This window comes from Hemiscyllium ocellatum, chromosome 8 (assembly GCF_020745735.1).
Source record: "Hemiscyllium ocellatum isolate sHemOce1 chromosome 8, sHemOce1.pat.X.cur, whole genome shotgun sequence".
In the NCBI taxonomy this organism is placed as follows: domain Eukaryota; kingdom Metazoa; phylum Chordata; class Chondrichthyes; order Orectolobiformes; family Hemiscylliidae; genus Hemiscyllium; species Hemiscyllium ocellatum.
This window is the reverse complement of record NC_083408.1, coordinates 119,050,067-119,067,771: the sequence shown is the minus strand read 5'-3', so window position 1 is coordinate 119,067,771 and position 17,705 is coordinate 119,050,067. Positions and strand designations below refer to the sequence as shown.

At 42.7% G+C, this 17,705-nt stretch overlaps 1 protein-coding gene across 1 annotated transcript in view; it reads right to left on the bottom strand.

The window, feature by feature from the left end:
* The window catches only part of LOC132818453 (heme transporter FLVCR2-like), a 176,910-nt gene extending 161,424 nt beyond the window's left edge, over positions 1-15,486 (bottom strand). The window contains exon 1 of the mRNA XM_060829537.1: positions 14,710-15,486. Coding sequence (XP_060685520.1) covers positions 14,710-15,237 — 528 coding nt within the window. The 5' untranslated portion in view covers positions 15,238-15,486. The remainder of the gene's footprint in view (positions 1-14,709) is intronic.
* Between the last annotated feature and the right edge of the window lie 2,219 nt (positions 15,487-17,705).

The following is a 17,705-nucleotide window of genomic DNA, read 5'->3' as shown; positions in this document are numbered from 1 at the left end:
TGGAGAGAAAAACAGAGTTAACGTTTCGGGCCCAGTGACTGAAGACAGGATTCTGTTTAACGATGCTATTGTTCTGGACAAAAATACATCTGAACGAGATGGACCAGTACATTGTGGCATATTATAAAACTCTCCTGTCCTCAAATGAAATAGAGAACTAATGTCACAATTCTAAACAAAAGGTCACTGTTACTTCTTTCCATCTCCAGACCTCCTCAGTCAGTCCCCTCGCTCATAAACACCAAGACCAATGGTCATGGTGAGTGTATATTTGCCACTGTATTTTTTTTCAAAAACTTCTAAATGTCAGGAGGAAGTGTTGGCAGGAGTGTAATTAATATTTAAAAACAATGCCACAGTTTTACTGGTGACGTGTTCAAAATCTACCTTAGTTACTAAACCGGTTTGACTCCTTTTGAGGAAATGTAATCTTCACATAGCAATGCTGGCTGGAATGTTTGTAGGTGAACACAAAATTCCACACAGCAAACTGCAGCCTGGCCTCTTTAACATGAGCAGGTGTGGGAGTGATGCTGCATAAACTGGACTTTTTGTGGGTGATAGCATTGTCAGTAGCTTTGTGAATCTGCTGAGAAAAGGTAAAGGCTACACGACATGATGTATTGGTCTCATATAACAATGAATCTTAAAATAGTTTGTGCTTTCGCAACAGAGGCTTTGGGCGGTCTGGAAATTGCAATCAGTCAGCTTCATAACTCCAGCACAGCAATGTGAAATATCCAGGAGATGGTGAGATCACATCCAAGACTGAAGCTTTAAAAACACAAACGGAGCGGTGTTCAGTCATCATCCAATCCAGCAAGGCTGCTTTGTAAAGTGAAATATAAACAACATTCTGCTTCTCATTGCTGTCCAATAGCCAGTAGCATTATGATGAGAATTCATCCACCCCCTCCACAGCACTTCCAAACCCATGACCTCTACCATGTACAAGGGCACAAACAGCAGATTCAACAAGTCCCTCTGAGCCACTCACCATCCTGACTTGGAAATATATCACCATTCCTCCAGAGTCGCTGGGTGAAAATCCTGGAATTTCCTAAGGGCATTGTGGGTCAACCTGTAGCACATGGCCTGCAGTGGGACAAGGCAACTCACCACCTCAAAGGGCAATTAGGGAAGGGCAATACCCTGTAAAAGCTGGCCCATCCAGTGACAACACATTAGGTCAAAGAATAAAAAGGAACTTCACAACTCCCTTCCTCTCTTTTGTCCGTTATGATATTCCTTAAAATCAAACACTTTGTCTAAGCTTTTAGAGAACAGCCTAATACTGTATTTCCTGCTTTGGCTGGGTGTCATCATTTGCTGCTCAGCACTTCTGTGAAACACCAGAACAAGTTTGAATATAGTAAAAGTACTACACATTATTTGGAGGAGCTGGTGTGGACGAAGTTAAAAATCACACAACACCAGGTTATAGTTCAACAGATTTATTTGGAAGCACTAGCTTTCGAAGCACTGCCTCCAGGCAGTCAATCCATGTAATATTTTGTAAATTCTACTTTAAAAATTGAACCAGGCTGACTCAAGATTGGGATACAGACAGATTTTAACTTCACATCTCTTTAATGCATGTCTGAGCTGAGATGGCACCTTTGTTATAAAACTTAAAATCATCTTGAGAATGTGAGGGAAAAGAAGTTCTGGGATTTACATATTAATGAACCAAAACCAGCAACCCATTCTAAAAGATAAAGACTTAATCTAGGTTTGTTCAATATATCATTTCAGCTGCATGACACTGTAATCTTTTGCTAAAAATTCTGTGTCTTATGATCCTGCTTCACAACCACCTGATGAAGGAGCAGCGCTCCGAAAGCTACTGCTTCCATATAAACTTGTTAGACTATAACCTGGTGTTGTGATTTTTAACTTTGTACTACACATTGATAGTGTTCTGTTATAGGTCCCTCTTTAGCCCTCAACAAGATACCTCATAAAAGGTTACATCATACCAAAAGGAGCCCATGGTGTTGGAGGTGATATATTGGTGTCGATATAGAATTGGCTCATAGGCAGGAAAGAGTGAGTTGAAAAAAAGGCCTGTTTTTCAGGTTGGTGACTATGACCCAGTGGGTTCCACAGGGATCAGTGCTGGGACCACAACTGTTTACTATATATTATATATATATTAATGACTGAGAGGACAAAAATTAATGTTTTATCGTCAAATTTGCATTTGATATGAAAATAGTTGGAAAGGCAGGTTGTGAGAGTGCTTGTGAGAGTGATATAGTTTACAGTGAGATATTGAGAGGGTAAGTAAATGTACAAAATACTGGGAAATGGTGTATAATGTAGGAAATTCAAAGTTGTTTAGTTTAGAAGGATGAACAAATAAAAAGAACATTATTTAAATGGAGAAAATCTGCAGAAAGCTGCAACACACAGGGACAACAGGGAACCAGGAAGACACAGGATCTTGGCCTCATTTCAAGGGGGTTGGAGTATAAGAGTAGGGAAGTCTTACTGTAACTGTATAAGGTGCCAGTGAGATCACACCTGGAGTACTGTGAGCAGTTTTGGTCTCATTATTTGACGAAAGATATAATTTCATGGAGGCAGTTCACTAGGATGATGCCTGGTGTGGTGGGATTGTCTCATGAGCAAAGGTTAAAGAAGTTAAAGTGACTCTATTCATCGGAATTTAGAAGAATAAGAGGTGATTTCATTGAAACACAGGGGCTTGACAGGGTAAATAGTGAATGGGTATTTCCCCTCATGAGAGAGTCTAGGAGCAGAGGCATAGTCTCAGAATAAAGGGACGTCAACTTGAGACTATGTGAGAAGGAATCTCTTCTCCCAGAATAAAGGGACGCCAACCTGAGACTGATGTGAGGAGGAATCTCTTCTCCCAAATGGTTCAGTGTCACACAGAGCTGTGAGAGCGGAGTCCTTGTGTATATTTAGGGCTGAGAGTGAAAGATTCTTAATCAGTTGGGATTCAAGAGTTATCAGGGAAAGGCAGGAAAGTGGACAGGAGGAATCTCGAACTGGCAGAGCAGGATTGAGGGGCCAAATGGCCAAAACTCTTGTTCCTGTTCCATAAGGTCTTTCTGCAAACTTAGAAGTTCACTAGAAAAATTCTGTACCAGCATGTTGCTCAAGCAATTGAAAACCAGTGTCCCTACTGCCTTCCCTGTGCACTGTCTTGTATTGTCCTTTGTTTCAAATAATTTTTCAAAGTTTCATTAAATGTGCAACTGTCTAACTAAACCACATAATGGCACCTTGCAATGCTCCAAACCCTATTTGGAAAGACATTTTTCTACATCTCTCCTTGCCCTTAAACAAAACACCACCAATTTGAAACTGTTACAAACTCCTGAAGTAGAAGGAAATGTGTTTCCCCATTTACCAGTAAAATCACCAGTACTGGACTAAAACTCAAATCAATCCATATCGATGTAATCCAACAATTACAATTATAGCTTCTCATCCAATTCATCACTGACGAGCAGTGCAAGGATTACTCTCTGAGACTGCAGCCTGTCATGCTGAGATTTTACATTTTCATCATTCATTTTGAGAGTACCGGCATTTATCATACTTTATATTTTATAATATTTTCTCTACAGTCCATTGGCTTAAAGCCAACACAGCTGCCTCCAGCCTGTGTCACATCACAGGTCTTGGCTGTGTGCCAGGTTGAAACTGTACCTGTGTCAGGGTGTGCCTCACACTCAAACCTTTTTATAGTCCCCATTGAAATCATTTTGGTATGTTGCCCAGCCTCCCGTGGTGAGGCAGCCTGAAACAGGGGAACAATATGCGGCTGTGGGAGACACAGGAATAGGATTCAATCATTTGCCCCTCATGCTGGTCCAGTCTAGTCCCACACTGGCTATCTAGAAAAAAGTCAAAATATTTCAAAACTATACCAAGTCTAACACTTTGCACAATCCTCCATAAACTATGTTACATTTTATTGGGTTTCACCAGGATGCTGCCTGGGATGGAAAATTTAAATCATGAGAAAAGGCTTGACAGGGTAGGGTTGTTTTCATTAGAGCAGAGAAGACTGAAGGGTGATTTGATTGAGGTGTTACAGGTTATGAGGGGCATGGGCAGATTGGATAGTTGAAGGGTCAGTCACCAGGAGGGACATAAGTTCAATCTGAGGGACAGGAGGTTTAGGGGGGCTGTGAGGAAAAACTTGTTTTACCCAGAAGATGGTCACAGTCTGGAACGTGCTGCCTGGGAGGATGACAGAGGTGAGTTTCCTCACATCCTTTAAAAAAATATCTGGATGATCACTTGGCATATCTTACCAATCAAGATTGTGGATCAAGTGCTGGTCAGTGGGATTAGGTGAAGGCCAGCTGTTTCAGATGCATTGGTGCAAACTTGATGGGCCGAAGGGCCTCTTTTGCACTGCATGATTCTATGATTCTGCCCAGGGTGTGAGAGAGCCATTAAACAAGCCAATTGATTGATGACAAGGGACTCAAACCCAGAGCACTGGAGACAGTCCTGTAGAACAGACCACCAGGCTGGACTTGGGTTCCTGAGGAAGGAACTGTGGTGAAAATCATTTAAATATTTGACATGAAGCAGAAAGGTGTATTAGAGGCACCATTATCTCTAGAAAAGATTAAGTGAAAGCAAAGATATAGTGACCCAGTGGTTACTGTCTTATCTTTATAATCCAGAGTTCAAGTTCTACCGTGGTATGATATGAACCTTAATCAATTGACCTGGAATTGTGGACTCTGCCATGATAACTAAACAGAGCACTGAATCAATTACCAACATACTGAACTTTTAGATAAGGCATGTGTCTGTTTAAAACTAAGATTACAGCTAAACCTCACTAATAATGTAACCTTGAAAATTGGAACTCCCTTTATGAACACTTGGAATGTTACACCTTGTATAGTGCCAAGGCAGCTTCAAAGAAAGAGACTTCAAAAAGGCAGTTGAATTTTCTTCTCTCAACAGTGGTGAACTCTCCTTCTTTATGGTCATTTAAGCGGGCATTGGATAGGCATTTGGAAGTTATTGGGCTAGTATAGGTTAGGTAGGATTCGGTCGGCGCAACATCGAGGGCCGAAGGGCCTGTACTGCGCTGTATCCTTCTATGTTCTATGTTCTATGTAACAGAAAATCATCTCCTGCGGATTATCATTCAGACTGCAAAAAGGAGATGAAAAGCTGACTGAATTCTTGCCCTGCCAGCAATATGCGAAACAGGGGTAAAAAATCAACTGCTACCTCTAGTCTGTGTATTAGTCAGGAGATGTCCTGGTGTGAGGGGTATTGTGTTTAACAGCATCCATTAAACATCCCTGCACTGCAGATTAGAAAAGGACACTCTCAGTCTGAGCATTAGAACCAAGTCAATAAGGAAAGAAAACAGGACAACAGAATCTCAGTGAACCTGCAAAGTGAAGAATCTCCAAATCAATTACACAGCTGATAATGTCATTACTACCAATAACTTTACAAAGTTTCACTACAATTCTTCACAAACAACCCAGAGACTGATCCAAACACCTTTAGCTTTTTGGAATCATTTCTCATTTCTAATGTCAGTATGTTGCATTAGTATTCATTCTTTGGTTTTGTAACAAATAAATTACCCTCTCTTAATTTAATAGTTTAAAGCACACTTTAACATGATCTGGTAGAAAAAGACATCCATTAAGGAAGAATTTCTTTATAAATTAAACTTATTCCAAACATCTGAGGTGGTGAGGAAGGGAAACAGGCGAATAAAGAGAAGCCTCATCAGGGAATGTACAATTTGATATCTATCTGGAACCGTAATCAATTAAGGAACTTGGATTTCATAATAATAGCAACAAGAATATAAACTCTAGGATTGTCATAAAGTGCAAATAAGAGTTTCTGCCACCTAATTATGTCAACAGATGAGTACAATGCCACATCATACATCTAGCTCTATGTCTTGGAGACATTGCAGTGTTCATAAGAAGAATTATTCTATTCAAACTTAAATTAACAAGAGAAATGAGACAAAGACAGAGAGCACTAGAGAAACTCAGCAAATCTGCCAGCATCTATAGAGAAACAAACAGAGTTAACTTTGAATCCTGTCTGATGTTTTTTCACAAAAAAAACGTTAGGGTCAGGGTTTGATTCTGAAGAAGACATCTCAGACTCAAAACATTAACTCTGTTTTTCCTCTCTCCTCAGACGCTGCCTGTCTTGCTGAGTTTCTCCAACATTTTCTGTGCTGGTTTCCATCATCTGCAGTATTTTGATTTTCTTTGAGACAAAATTAGATGCAGTGTTCAAAGATCTTGAAGAAGAGCCCAAAGGTACAGGATGAACATTCATAACATTGTGCCCTATAGATTTTCACTGAACCAGGTGCACAGAATTGAGAAGCTGATACAGCAACAAATGGCACCACAGATTTTCTCTGGATTGCCTACTGTTTAAATTTGCATTTTCCTTTCATGAATCCCTCAGCTTCCAAGAACAGTTTATATCTTTAAAATATTATGCTGCTCTTTGAGCCAACTCAAGGTTATGATATGACTTCTATAGCTATTTAAATTAATTCACAGGGTGTGGGTGTCATTTAAATACATAAATGATATAGGTGAATGTTAAGCAAGTTTGCAGATGACAGTAAGATTGGGAGCATGGTTAATAGTGAGGAAGATTGTTGTAGATTACAGGAAGATATAGCTGGGTTGGTTAGACGGGTAGACCAGTGGCTGCTAACTGCAAGATGATGCATCTTGGAAGAAAAAACAAGATGAGGGAGTATTTAATAAACAGCAGAATAGGAAAGTAGCTCAGAGGAACACAGGGATTTTGGGGTAGTTTCAATGGGACATTTGCTTTCATCAGTTTTGGCATAAAGTAAGCAAAGAAAATAGGAGTAGGAGTAGGCTATTCAGCCCTTCGTGCCTGCGCCACCATTCAATATGGTCATGGCTGATCATGTAATCTCAGTATCCCATTCCCACTTTCTTTCCATGCTCCTTGATCCCTCTAGCTGCAAGGGCCACATCCAGCTCCCTCTTGAATATATCTATAAACTAGCCCCAACAGCTTCCTGTGGGAGAGAAAAGAGTAGAAAAGCAAAGTGGTAATGTTGGATTGTACAGAGCATTGGTTAGGCCACAGCTGGAGTACTGCGGGCAGTTCTATTCACCTCACTACAGGAAGGATGTAACAGCAGTACAGGGGATACAGAGGAGTTTCACCAGGATATTGCCTGGGATGGGGAAATTGAATTATAGGAAGAGACTAGATAGGCCTGGTTGGCTTTTTTTTAGTCTAGATTAGAGTGATGCTGGAAAAGCACAACAGGTCAGGCAGCATTAGAGGAGCAGGAAAATCGACGTTTCAGGCAAAAGCCCTTCCAGCACCACTGTAATCTAGAATTTGGTTTCCAGCATCTGCAGTCCTTGTTTTTACCTAGTTGATTTTTTTAGAGCAGAGAAGACTGAAGTGTGATAATGACTGAAGTGTATAAGATCATGAGGGATATTGACAGGCTGAATAGAGAGCAGCTGTTCCCCTTGGTCGAAGGGTCAATCATGAGAGGGCATCGTGTGAGGGTTAGGGGCAGGAGATTCAGAGGGGATTTGAGAAAAAAAAAATATTTTCATCAGAAGATGGTGGGAATTTGAAATGCCTAGCCAAAAACCTTACAACCTTCAAAAATATTTGGATGAGCCCTTTCAAAATATCATAACATTCAAGAATCTGTGACAAGTGCAGGAAATCGGGGTTAGCACATTTTTACTGGTAACTATGTCAGCACACACTCAATGGGCCAAAGGGCTTGTTCTGCATTGTATGACAGTGACTAGGCCAACATTTATTGCCCATCCTTCATTGCCTTATGTCACCCCCATTACTGTGGGCTGGAGTCACATGTAGGCCAGGATGACAGCTTCCTTCCCTAAAGGGCATTAGCAAATCAGATAAGGCTTTCTAACGATTGATTCATGGTCATCATTACACTCTTAATTCCAGATTTTTACTGAATTCAAATTCCACCAGCTGCCGGAGTGGAAGATGAACCTGGTTCTCCAGAACATAACCTGGATCTCCGCATTAATGGTCTCGTGATAGTCCCACTAAGTCATTGCCTACCCCAAGTACAAGTTAAGCTCTGGATTTTTCAGAGGTCCCTTTTCCTGTGGTGTTTTGCTTTTGATAATAAAACACGGAAATATCCGCAGTTTTTTTTCTTTAAAACTCAACTTGCTCTAATGACCTTGAGCTTATTCCAGTTCAACCACTTTATTTTAACTCTGACATACATCTAATTTTGGCCCTTTAACCACCCTATCTGGCTGTTTCAGTAACATGATACTCCTAGTGGTGTTGTATTCTTGGCTACGTCCTGATCATTGCCATCCTCCTGTTTGTTTGTATGGTCTCAAAATCATCCTGTCACTCTCTTTCCCATCGCTGTTTCAGTTTAGCTTATGTGCCAGGCAAGAGTTTTTTTTTTATTTTCTTCACGCTTCTTCCTACCTGAACATTTCACAACTAAATAATAGAAGATATTTACATTGCTGTTTTCAAACAAGTTTGACTGATGCTGCAACCACATAACAGAACCTGTCCTGATCTCTTCTAAGACCAGTATATTTTTATTCATTCACGGGATGAGGGTGTCACTGGCTGGGTCAGATGTTACTGCCCGTCCTTAATTGCCCGCAGGGCAGCTAATATTGAACCACATTACTGTGCGGTTGGCTAGGTCACATAGGAATGGCAGTTTCCTTCCTTAAAAGACAGTAGTGAACCAGATGGGCTTTTTCCACCAAACAATAGATTTGTAGTCATCATTTCATTCTCAATGCCAATTGAGTGCAAATTCTACCAGCTGCCATGGTGAGATTTGAACTGATGTCCCCAGAACTTTAGCCTGGATCTCTGGATTAACAGTGTCTCTATTAGAGTGGTGCTGGAAAAGCACAGCAAGTCAGGCAGCATCCGAGGAGTAGGAAAATCGACGTTTCGAGCAAAAGCCCTTCAGTGATGCTACCATTTGGGCATACCTGCACTATAGCATAGAGGTAAGTGACTAATGAATGAAGCAGGGATCAGACAGAGTTCAGACTTCAGTATGCACAAGAAAGTTTACAGCAATGCTACAAAATTACTCAATAATCAAAACAAAAATGTAAAATTTCAGGAACCAAGTCTGGTCAGCAAACATAGTACTTAATATAAGTTATCACCAGCACAATTTTAGAGGAGATTACTAAAATAAGAGATGGGAAGAGCTGGGACTGTTTATTTTAGAAGAGGGAAAGTGAAGAGCATATTTGATAAATATGGTCAAAATGATGAGGGGTTTTGAAAAAGAGTAAATAAACCAGCTCCACAGAATTGGCAGGGACATGTTGAACTGAACAGCCTTCTTCTTTTCTAAGATAGTAGAGACTTGCATGAAAAAAAGGCAGAGAGAGGCAAACTCAAAGCTTCACTGAGTAAAGATGGATAAAGAAAACCTCATAAAAATATTGTAGAAACTAGAAAAAGGACAGAAAACTGAAAATGACCAAAAGCAATTTAGAACAAAATGTATAAAATATTTATCAAGGCTACAGGAGCAAACATTGGGGAGCATGAGAGGATTATCATGAGTGTCACAATGGCTCAGTGGTTAGCACTGCTGCGTCACAGTGCCAGGCATCTGGATTCGATTCCACCCTTGCATGACAGTCTGTGTGGAGTTTGCTCTGGGTGCAACGGTTTCTTTCCACATTCCAAAGATGTGCAGGTTCAATGTACTGGCCATGCTAAATTGCTCATAGTGTCCAGGGACATGTAGGTTAGGTTGGTCAGCCATAGGAAATGTGGGGGCCTGGCTGAGAAGGTCAGGGTGGACTCGAAGGGCTGAATGATTTGCTTCCACTGTGTAGGGATTCTATGATCCAAAAGCTGCAACAAGAAACTTTGATGGACACATTGTCTTTCTTCATGAATGAATTTTGAATAAGGTGTTCTAAATGTAGTTCTGCGGTGATTGCAATCTTACTGTGACCAAATCTGACACATAACAATTGTGTTACAATATATAACAATTATCAAAGCTTGGACTCTCAGATGATCAGAGAAAGTGAGGACTGCAGATGCTGGAGATCAGAGCTGAAAAATGTTTTGCTGGAAAAGCACAGCAGATCAGGCAGCATCCAAGGAACAGGAGAATCAACATTTCGGGCATAAGCTTATGCCCGAAACGTCGATTCTCTTGCTCCTTGGATGCTGCCTGACCTGCTGCGCTTTTCCACCAACACATTTTTCAGCTCTCAGATGATGAAGATGCAGAGATTTAAACAGGATAGAAAGAGAATTAAATAAACATTGTCTTCATAATAAAGGAAAGATGTCACTGAATTCAGATCAAAATAGGCTGAAGTTCTAAGTGAGCCAATTGCATCTGTCTTCAATAAAGAGGATGTTGTCAATTTAACAGTAAAAGTGAAGGGCTGCAGAAATTGGATGGGAATAAAATGAATAAGAAGTTCTTAAAAATGTTGACAGTGCTCAAAATAAAGAAGTCACTTATCTGGAATGGATGAGATATATCTTACTGAGGGTAGTAAGGTTGGAAATTGCAAAGACTCTGACCACAGCCTTCCCAGTCCACATTAGATTTGGGCAGGGACAAGCAAGGCCAAAGAGAAAAAAAGGAATTTAGTTTGAGGCACAGAATTATAACTGGAATTATGATTTGAGGCAAATGTAAATGTTTCCAGCCCCCTTCAAATTGGTCAAAATATTATACTTTTAAGTAGGTAGAACCATTAGATTATCTGCAATTGCTGTCATGACTGTAGGCTAATGCATGTGCAGCAACTCACCAAATGGCTTCAACATTTCAACATTCAATCCAGTTATAGGCTGTGACACAGTACAGGATGACATCCACACCGACAACAACACACTTGCTGGGTTACATACACACAGGGCTAACCAATACACCAAGGTAAGGCTTTGCACCCCATTTTAAATTAGTACCATCACCACCTCCTCAAAAACAAATATTCAACTTATCAGCCATTCCCACCTCCCACAGCAGAATACAGAAAGTAATACTCTTGAAATTTAACATCGCCCTGATCGCCAGCAAAAAAAAGCAATAAAGTGGCATCATAACTTTCAGTACGCAATGAATTACAGGTCAACATTAAATACACATTTTCATTTTTACATGATGAATAAAGTGCTTTATCAAAAATATTTTTATGATCATGTGTAATGATGTCACCAGGCAGGGTGGTGGCAATGATACTGGACCTGCAGACTTTGAATTCCACCATGTCAGATGGTGAAATGTGAATTCAATAAAAATCTAGAAGTGAAAGCTAATGATGACTGTGTAACCACTGCCAATTGCCATTAAAGTAACCATCTGGTCCACTAATGTACTTTAGGGAAGAAAATCTGCTGTCTTTACCCAGTCTGTCCTATTATGATTCCAGACCCACAACAGTGTGGCTGATTCTTAACTGCCCTCTGAACTGGTCCAGCAAGTCACTCAGTTCCAGGGCATTTATGGACAGGCAATAAGTGCTGGCCTTGCCAATGATGCTCACATCCCATAAGAACATTTTTAAAATATTTCAGCCACACTCTCCACATTCCCAGGTGATAGGAGGCTGAGTGATGCCACTCACCTCCCCACACAAACACATGGCACATTATCAATACTGACCCCCACTAAGACAAAGGCTCCACTGCTTTCTGTATACCTGCCAAACCTAATAGCTTCTCCTGCATACAGTCTTCGAGGAGGCTCAGTGACAACTTCTCCTGTGTTTACCCCTCAGTCTCTTTACTCCCCAAGGTTTCCGAGACTTTCCAAGACACTCTACTTCCAGCCTAGCCTGCATTGGAGAAAGCAGTGCATATGCAAAGGTGGACATTGTGAAAAAGGGTCAGAATTCCATGATTTAGAAACTGAAACTCCACCAAATAGCAGAAATGTCTCATTCCCGTTAGTGTCATAAGATCTGGAGGATAGAAGTCTTGCTTAACCAGCCCACCCAAGTTCAAAAGACAGAAAAGGGCAACTACAGATCAGTCAGTCATCAATGGAAAACTTTTTAAAGACATTAACCTGAACAAAAATTGATTGTCAGTTAGAAAATTATAAGTATTAATGTCAGCAAGGATTTGTAAAAGGCCAGTTGTGTTTAATCAATTCAAGTACTTTACTGAAATAATGGAGGATGGTAATTTAAATGAGAATGTAAATAGATTTCTGAAAAGGTTTTAATAAACTCACTAAGACCAGAAGGTATGCGAGTAGAATTAGGCCATTCAGCCAATCAAGTCTACTCCACCATTTGATCTCAGCTGATATGTTTCTTAATACCAATCTCCTGCCTTGATCCTCTTACTAATCAAGAATCTATCTATCTCTGTCTTAAATTACTTGGCCTCCACAGCCCTTGGCAGTAATGAGTTCCACAGATTCACCACCCTCTGGTTGAAGACATTCCTCTTCATCTCAGTTCTATAGGGTCATCCCTTCACTCTGAGAATGTGCCCTCAGGTTCTTAACCCTCCTACCAGTGGGGGCATTTTCTCCACTTTGACTCTATCTAGGCCTCTCAGTATTCCAAAGGTTTCAATCAGATTTTCCCCTCATCCTTCTAAACTCCATCGAGTACAGACCCAGAGACCTCAACTTCTCATACAACAGGCCCTTCATCCCAGGATCATTCTTGTAAATCTCCTCTGGAACTTCTCCAATACCAGCACATCCTTCTTTCGATATGGGGCTCAAAACTGCTCACAATATTCCAAATGCAGTCTGACCAGAGGCTTATACAGCCTCGGTCATACATCTCTGCTCTTGTATTCTAGCTCTTTTGAAATAACATTACACTTGGCTTCCTAACCATCAACTGTAGGTTAACCTGAAGAGAATCAAGAACTAGGACAGCCAAATCCTTTTGTGCTTCAGATTCCAAAGTCTTTCCTCATTTATAAAATAATCTATTCATCCGACCAAAGTGTATAACCTCACACCTTCCCACTTTGCATTCCATCTAACAGTTCTTTGCTCACTCTTCATGCAATGCTTCTGCAGTGTCCTCACTTCCTGAACACTACCTGACCCTCCACCTTATCTTTGTGCCACCTGCAGACTTAACAACAATGCTCTCAGTTCCTTTGGCCAGGTCATTAACTTATAGCATGAATATTTATGGGCCCAACATGGACCCCTGAGGAACTCCACTCTAGTCATCACCTACCATCCTGAAAAGTCCCCTTTAGTCTCACTGTCCGCCTTCTGTAGTCAGCCAATCTGCTATTCATGCCAGTACCTTGCCCCAGACACCATGGGCTCATCTTATTTCATTGAATCACAGAATCCCTAAAGTGTGGAAGCAGGCCATTCGGTCCATTAAAATCACACCACCCCTCTGAAGAGCATCCCACTCAAACCTACCTCATCTCTGTGACCCTGCATTTCCCATAGCCTGCATATCCCTGGATGCTGTGGGCAATTTGGCATGGCCAATCCAACTAACCTGCACATCTTTAGACAGTGAGAGGAAACCGGAGCATCTGGAAGAAACCAACATAGTCACAGGAAGAATGTGTAAATTCCACACAATCACCTAGGTCCCTAAGTGCTGAGAGCACACAGTGCTGCACAGATGCAGCAGCCTCCTGTGTGGCAACTGGCCGAAGGCCTGCTGGAAATCCAAATGGATCCCATCTTTGTTGAACCTGCTCAAGTACAATATTATAAACTTGTTCGTAAGACTGAAGTCCATGATGAATATGAAATGCATTAAAGACTGACAAAGCTCATAGTAATTATTATTTATCAGTGACATACTTTTAAAATCTGAACACAGAGGAACTGTTTGGATCTAAGATCTTCATCTATAAAGATCACAGAATCTGAACAGTGCAATACAGACTTCAGCTCATCAAGTCTGCACCAAGAGGGTGGGTCATTGTGCTGCCCAGTTGCCAAGAAGGAACATCTGAAGTGGAGAGTTCTGAACAAAGACAGTGGAATGGACTAGGTAGATCCTTCCAAAAGGCAGCACCAGCTCCTCTCTGTGATCTCACATTTGACAATTCAGTGAGGAGGCTCACTCCACTGAAATCTCTCAGATGGCTGTGGTTAAGACAGTCAGCCTGGCTGATGTGGTTGAATGGTGAGGTTTAATGCCCTATTTTGAGATTGTGAGAGAATGCTTCCAACTGTTGAAAACAAAAAAACAGTAAAAACAGAATGTGTAAAAGTAACCTTTGGAATGATGACTCTGGACTGGAGAAAGACAGAAGATTGGAATGAATTTCAGTCAGTGACTGAGAGAAAAGGACCTGTGTACCCTGGCAAGGTCTAACCTCTGGAGCGCCTGAATGGCCTGCACATTGTTCCCTGGCTGGGTGGTGGGGGTCACTGCCAACATCCACAGCAAGGAGCAAAAAACAAACCCTCATTCTCCAGTTTCACCAAGATAGTGTTAACCAGTTCAGCCCCTCCAACAGAAACCCAGCCTCTGGCATGAGGCATAGGAGGCGGCTGTTCGGCCCGTCTCTCCCTGTGCAATCACTCATTATATTTTAATAAACCTGTTCAGAAGGCTTACTGCGCACCGCTGGGAGGTGAAAGCGAGCCTCCTCGCTCAGAGGTAGGGACACTACCCCTATTTCGTGGGGTTTGGACCCCATGCCCCGAGAGGTGAAGTTCCCGGGACTCACCTGGTTCCCGAAGACGGCGATGGCGCAGGCAGTGGACACCTCATTGGCCCCGAACCAGACGGAGGCGATCCGGGACGGCATTCCCAGGATAAAGACCTGAGCGATGCCGCACACGGTCTGTCCGAAGAAGGTGACCGCGAATAGGTCCGGCCGCACGCTGGCGATCTTGATCCAGGCGCCACAGCAATTCAGGCCGCTGCCGACCAGGGCGATGACCCTGAGGCCCTTACGGTCCAGGAGCCAAGTGACCGGGAAAATGATGGGGATGTAGGCGACAAAGTAAATCATGGAGAGCCAGTCAATGGTGAACGAGGCGACATTGTAATACTTCATGATGATGTTGTTAATGATCCCATACTGGATCCACTGGAACGCGTTACACAGCGAGTACGAACTGAACAAGAAGACGATCACCCAGCGCCTCCGGTACAGCTTGGTGTCCAGGGGCTGCCCCCTTCCCTGGGCACCCTCCCCAGGACCCCCACCGGCACCCCCACCGGCCTTGGGCTTCTCCTCCAAGTGGAACATGACCGAGTGTGGCTTCTCAGGGAACAGCCCCCACGGCTGGGGGACACCACCCACTCCCTCAGAGTCTCCCTCACTCCCTCAGGCTCTCCCTCACTCCCTCAGGCTCTCCCTCACTCCCTCAGAGTCTCCCTCACTCCCTCAGACTTTTCGTCACTCCAGAGTCTCCCTCAGTAACTGTGGCCAGCTCTCTATCTCTCTCTCTGTGTCTCTCTCACTCCCTCCGTCTCTGGAGAGCTGCCAGTTACCTCCCTCTCTCTATAAGGAGCTGCTGCTGCCCGCTCCGCCCCGCACTGTCCCTGTTCCTCCCCCTTCCTTGCCCGTGCCCGTGCCCTGGCTCCTTCTGTTCCTCTGTCCCTCTCTCCCGGGTTCGGCTGAGTACAGCTTATTCCTGAAGCCCAGCACGTTTCACTCTCCACCCCCGGGGCTGAACTGAAACGGAGTGAGAGACTGTGGGTCTGGAACATGAAGCTGGGGTTCCCAATTCCTGACCGGAAAATGGCTGAGTGACTTTAAATCATTTCAAATTGTAACGCGCTTCGGGCCGTGTCCTGGGAGATGCAGCAGATTCTGAGCAGCTCTGGGTTACAGCAATGGGAGCCTCAGGGAACGCCACACTGAGGAACTCCCACGGCTAACCCTACCTTACCTGACCCCTCCGAGAGCTTTATTAGAGTTCTGTCCGCTCCCTGTCAAAATCTGTCCACACTCAGAAAAAATATTGACGACCCAACTATCTTTGTAAACTCCCAACTCCTTGAAAGTTTTGCCATATCCCAAAAAATCCATGGTACCTCTCCCAAAACTTTGTTTGAATCTCTTCAGTCAGATTCCTACCCTTGCCATGTAAGTGCGTACAGGCGGTGTTACAAACTAAGGCTGTAGGAACTGAACCATCTTGTCCTCTCCATCAATCTGTAACCTTTCACAGAGATGACCAATCATTAATCTGTCAATGTTTCTCTTGAACTGTCCAGTCTCTTGGCACAGCCCTGACCTGTTTTCTTTCAGAATTATTCAAATCGAAGGTGATGATTTCTCCTCCTTTATGTCCTCAGTCCCCTTTATGTCTCACTCCCCTGTATACATTGAGAACCACTTCATTATCACTCTCTCAAACCATATTTTTCCCCTATTTGACAGGCAGAGATTTTCTTTAGTTATACTGAAGAAAACTGAAGCCTTCTCTTTGACTCCTGTTTCCGAGCCACAGACTCCACTGTCTAGATCAGAGTGGTGCTAGAACAGCACAGCAGGTCAGACAGCATCCGAGGAGCAGGAAAATCAACGTTTCGGGCAAAATGCCAACTGTGCCAACTCACCCCTATCTGAAGCAGAAGCTGACCTCCATGCATCCAATTTGACCTTGAGATGACCCTGCAGCTCCTTTTTATCCCCATCATCAAAATCACTAGCATCCATTTCCATAGCATTTTCTCTTCTTCACCCTGTGTCCGTTCATCAGGTGCTGAAACCATCATTCACAGTAGACTGACTGTTCCAAATGGCCCCAGCCTGGCCACATTCTAGCCTCCATGAATCTCTAAGATAATTCAAACCTGCCACCTGTTCCTAACCTATATCAAAACCGGACCCCCCTATTGTCCCTGTGCTCTGACTTACATTTTCTCCAGTTAAGTTCTCCTTGGGTGTGGGCGTGTCATGCTCACACAGATCAGAAGACTTTAGTTTTGCTTTCAGCTGGTGAAAAGGTTTTTTCTGATAGTTGGAGCTAAAAGCGAGCGTTCTCTGCTGCTAGAGTGAAATCTTAGACAGAGAGACTTCCTCTTAAATATCAAAAGGAGCAGATTGTTTCTTTCAAAGGGACTGGAGAGAGGCAGCCCATGAGAATAGTAACTGCTGTTGAATTGCCTTTGGCAAGGGTGTGTTTACAGGATGCTGCCTAGTTTTGTTTTGTCAGTCCTCAACTGAGGAGAATCTAATCTCCTCGTTATACAAATTAACAATGCACATGACACTTAATCAACGAACTATGGAGAAATGGGTGTGCAAAGACACGATAGGGGTGCTGTTTCTATTGGAACAGATAATGAATTTGTGGTTAAATAATACATTATCTTGTTAAGTATTTCTGTGAATTAAGTATGCCAATTTTTCTTTTTGTTGTATTTTAGCTGTGCTGTAAGAATAAAGTGTGTTTTGATTAAAGCTTAGTAGTGACAAATTGAATCATATCTGGAACACAACATCATACAGTTGCCTTTAAGTAAGTGTAAAAGTAGAGTTTACACTGTCTCCTTTTAATATTTTGAAGGTGCCTGGTCTAGTGTCAAACACAGGGAGAGAGGGAGCACCAGAGAGAGAACGTGAGAATGTGGTGGGGTGAGGTGGGGTGGGGTGGGGTGGGGAGGGGAGAGAGAGAGATGTCAAGAAGGATCTCCTGAAGGTGAAGAGCCAGCAAGACTCACTCATTACCACTGAGGCCTCAGAGTCAAGTTCCCAGTCCAGAG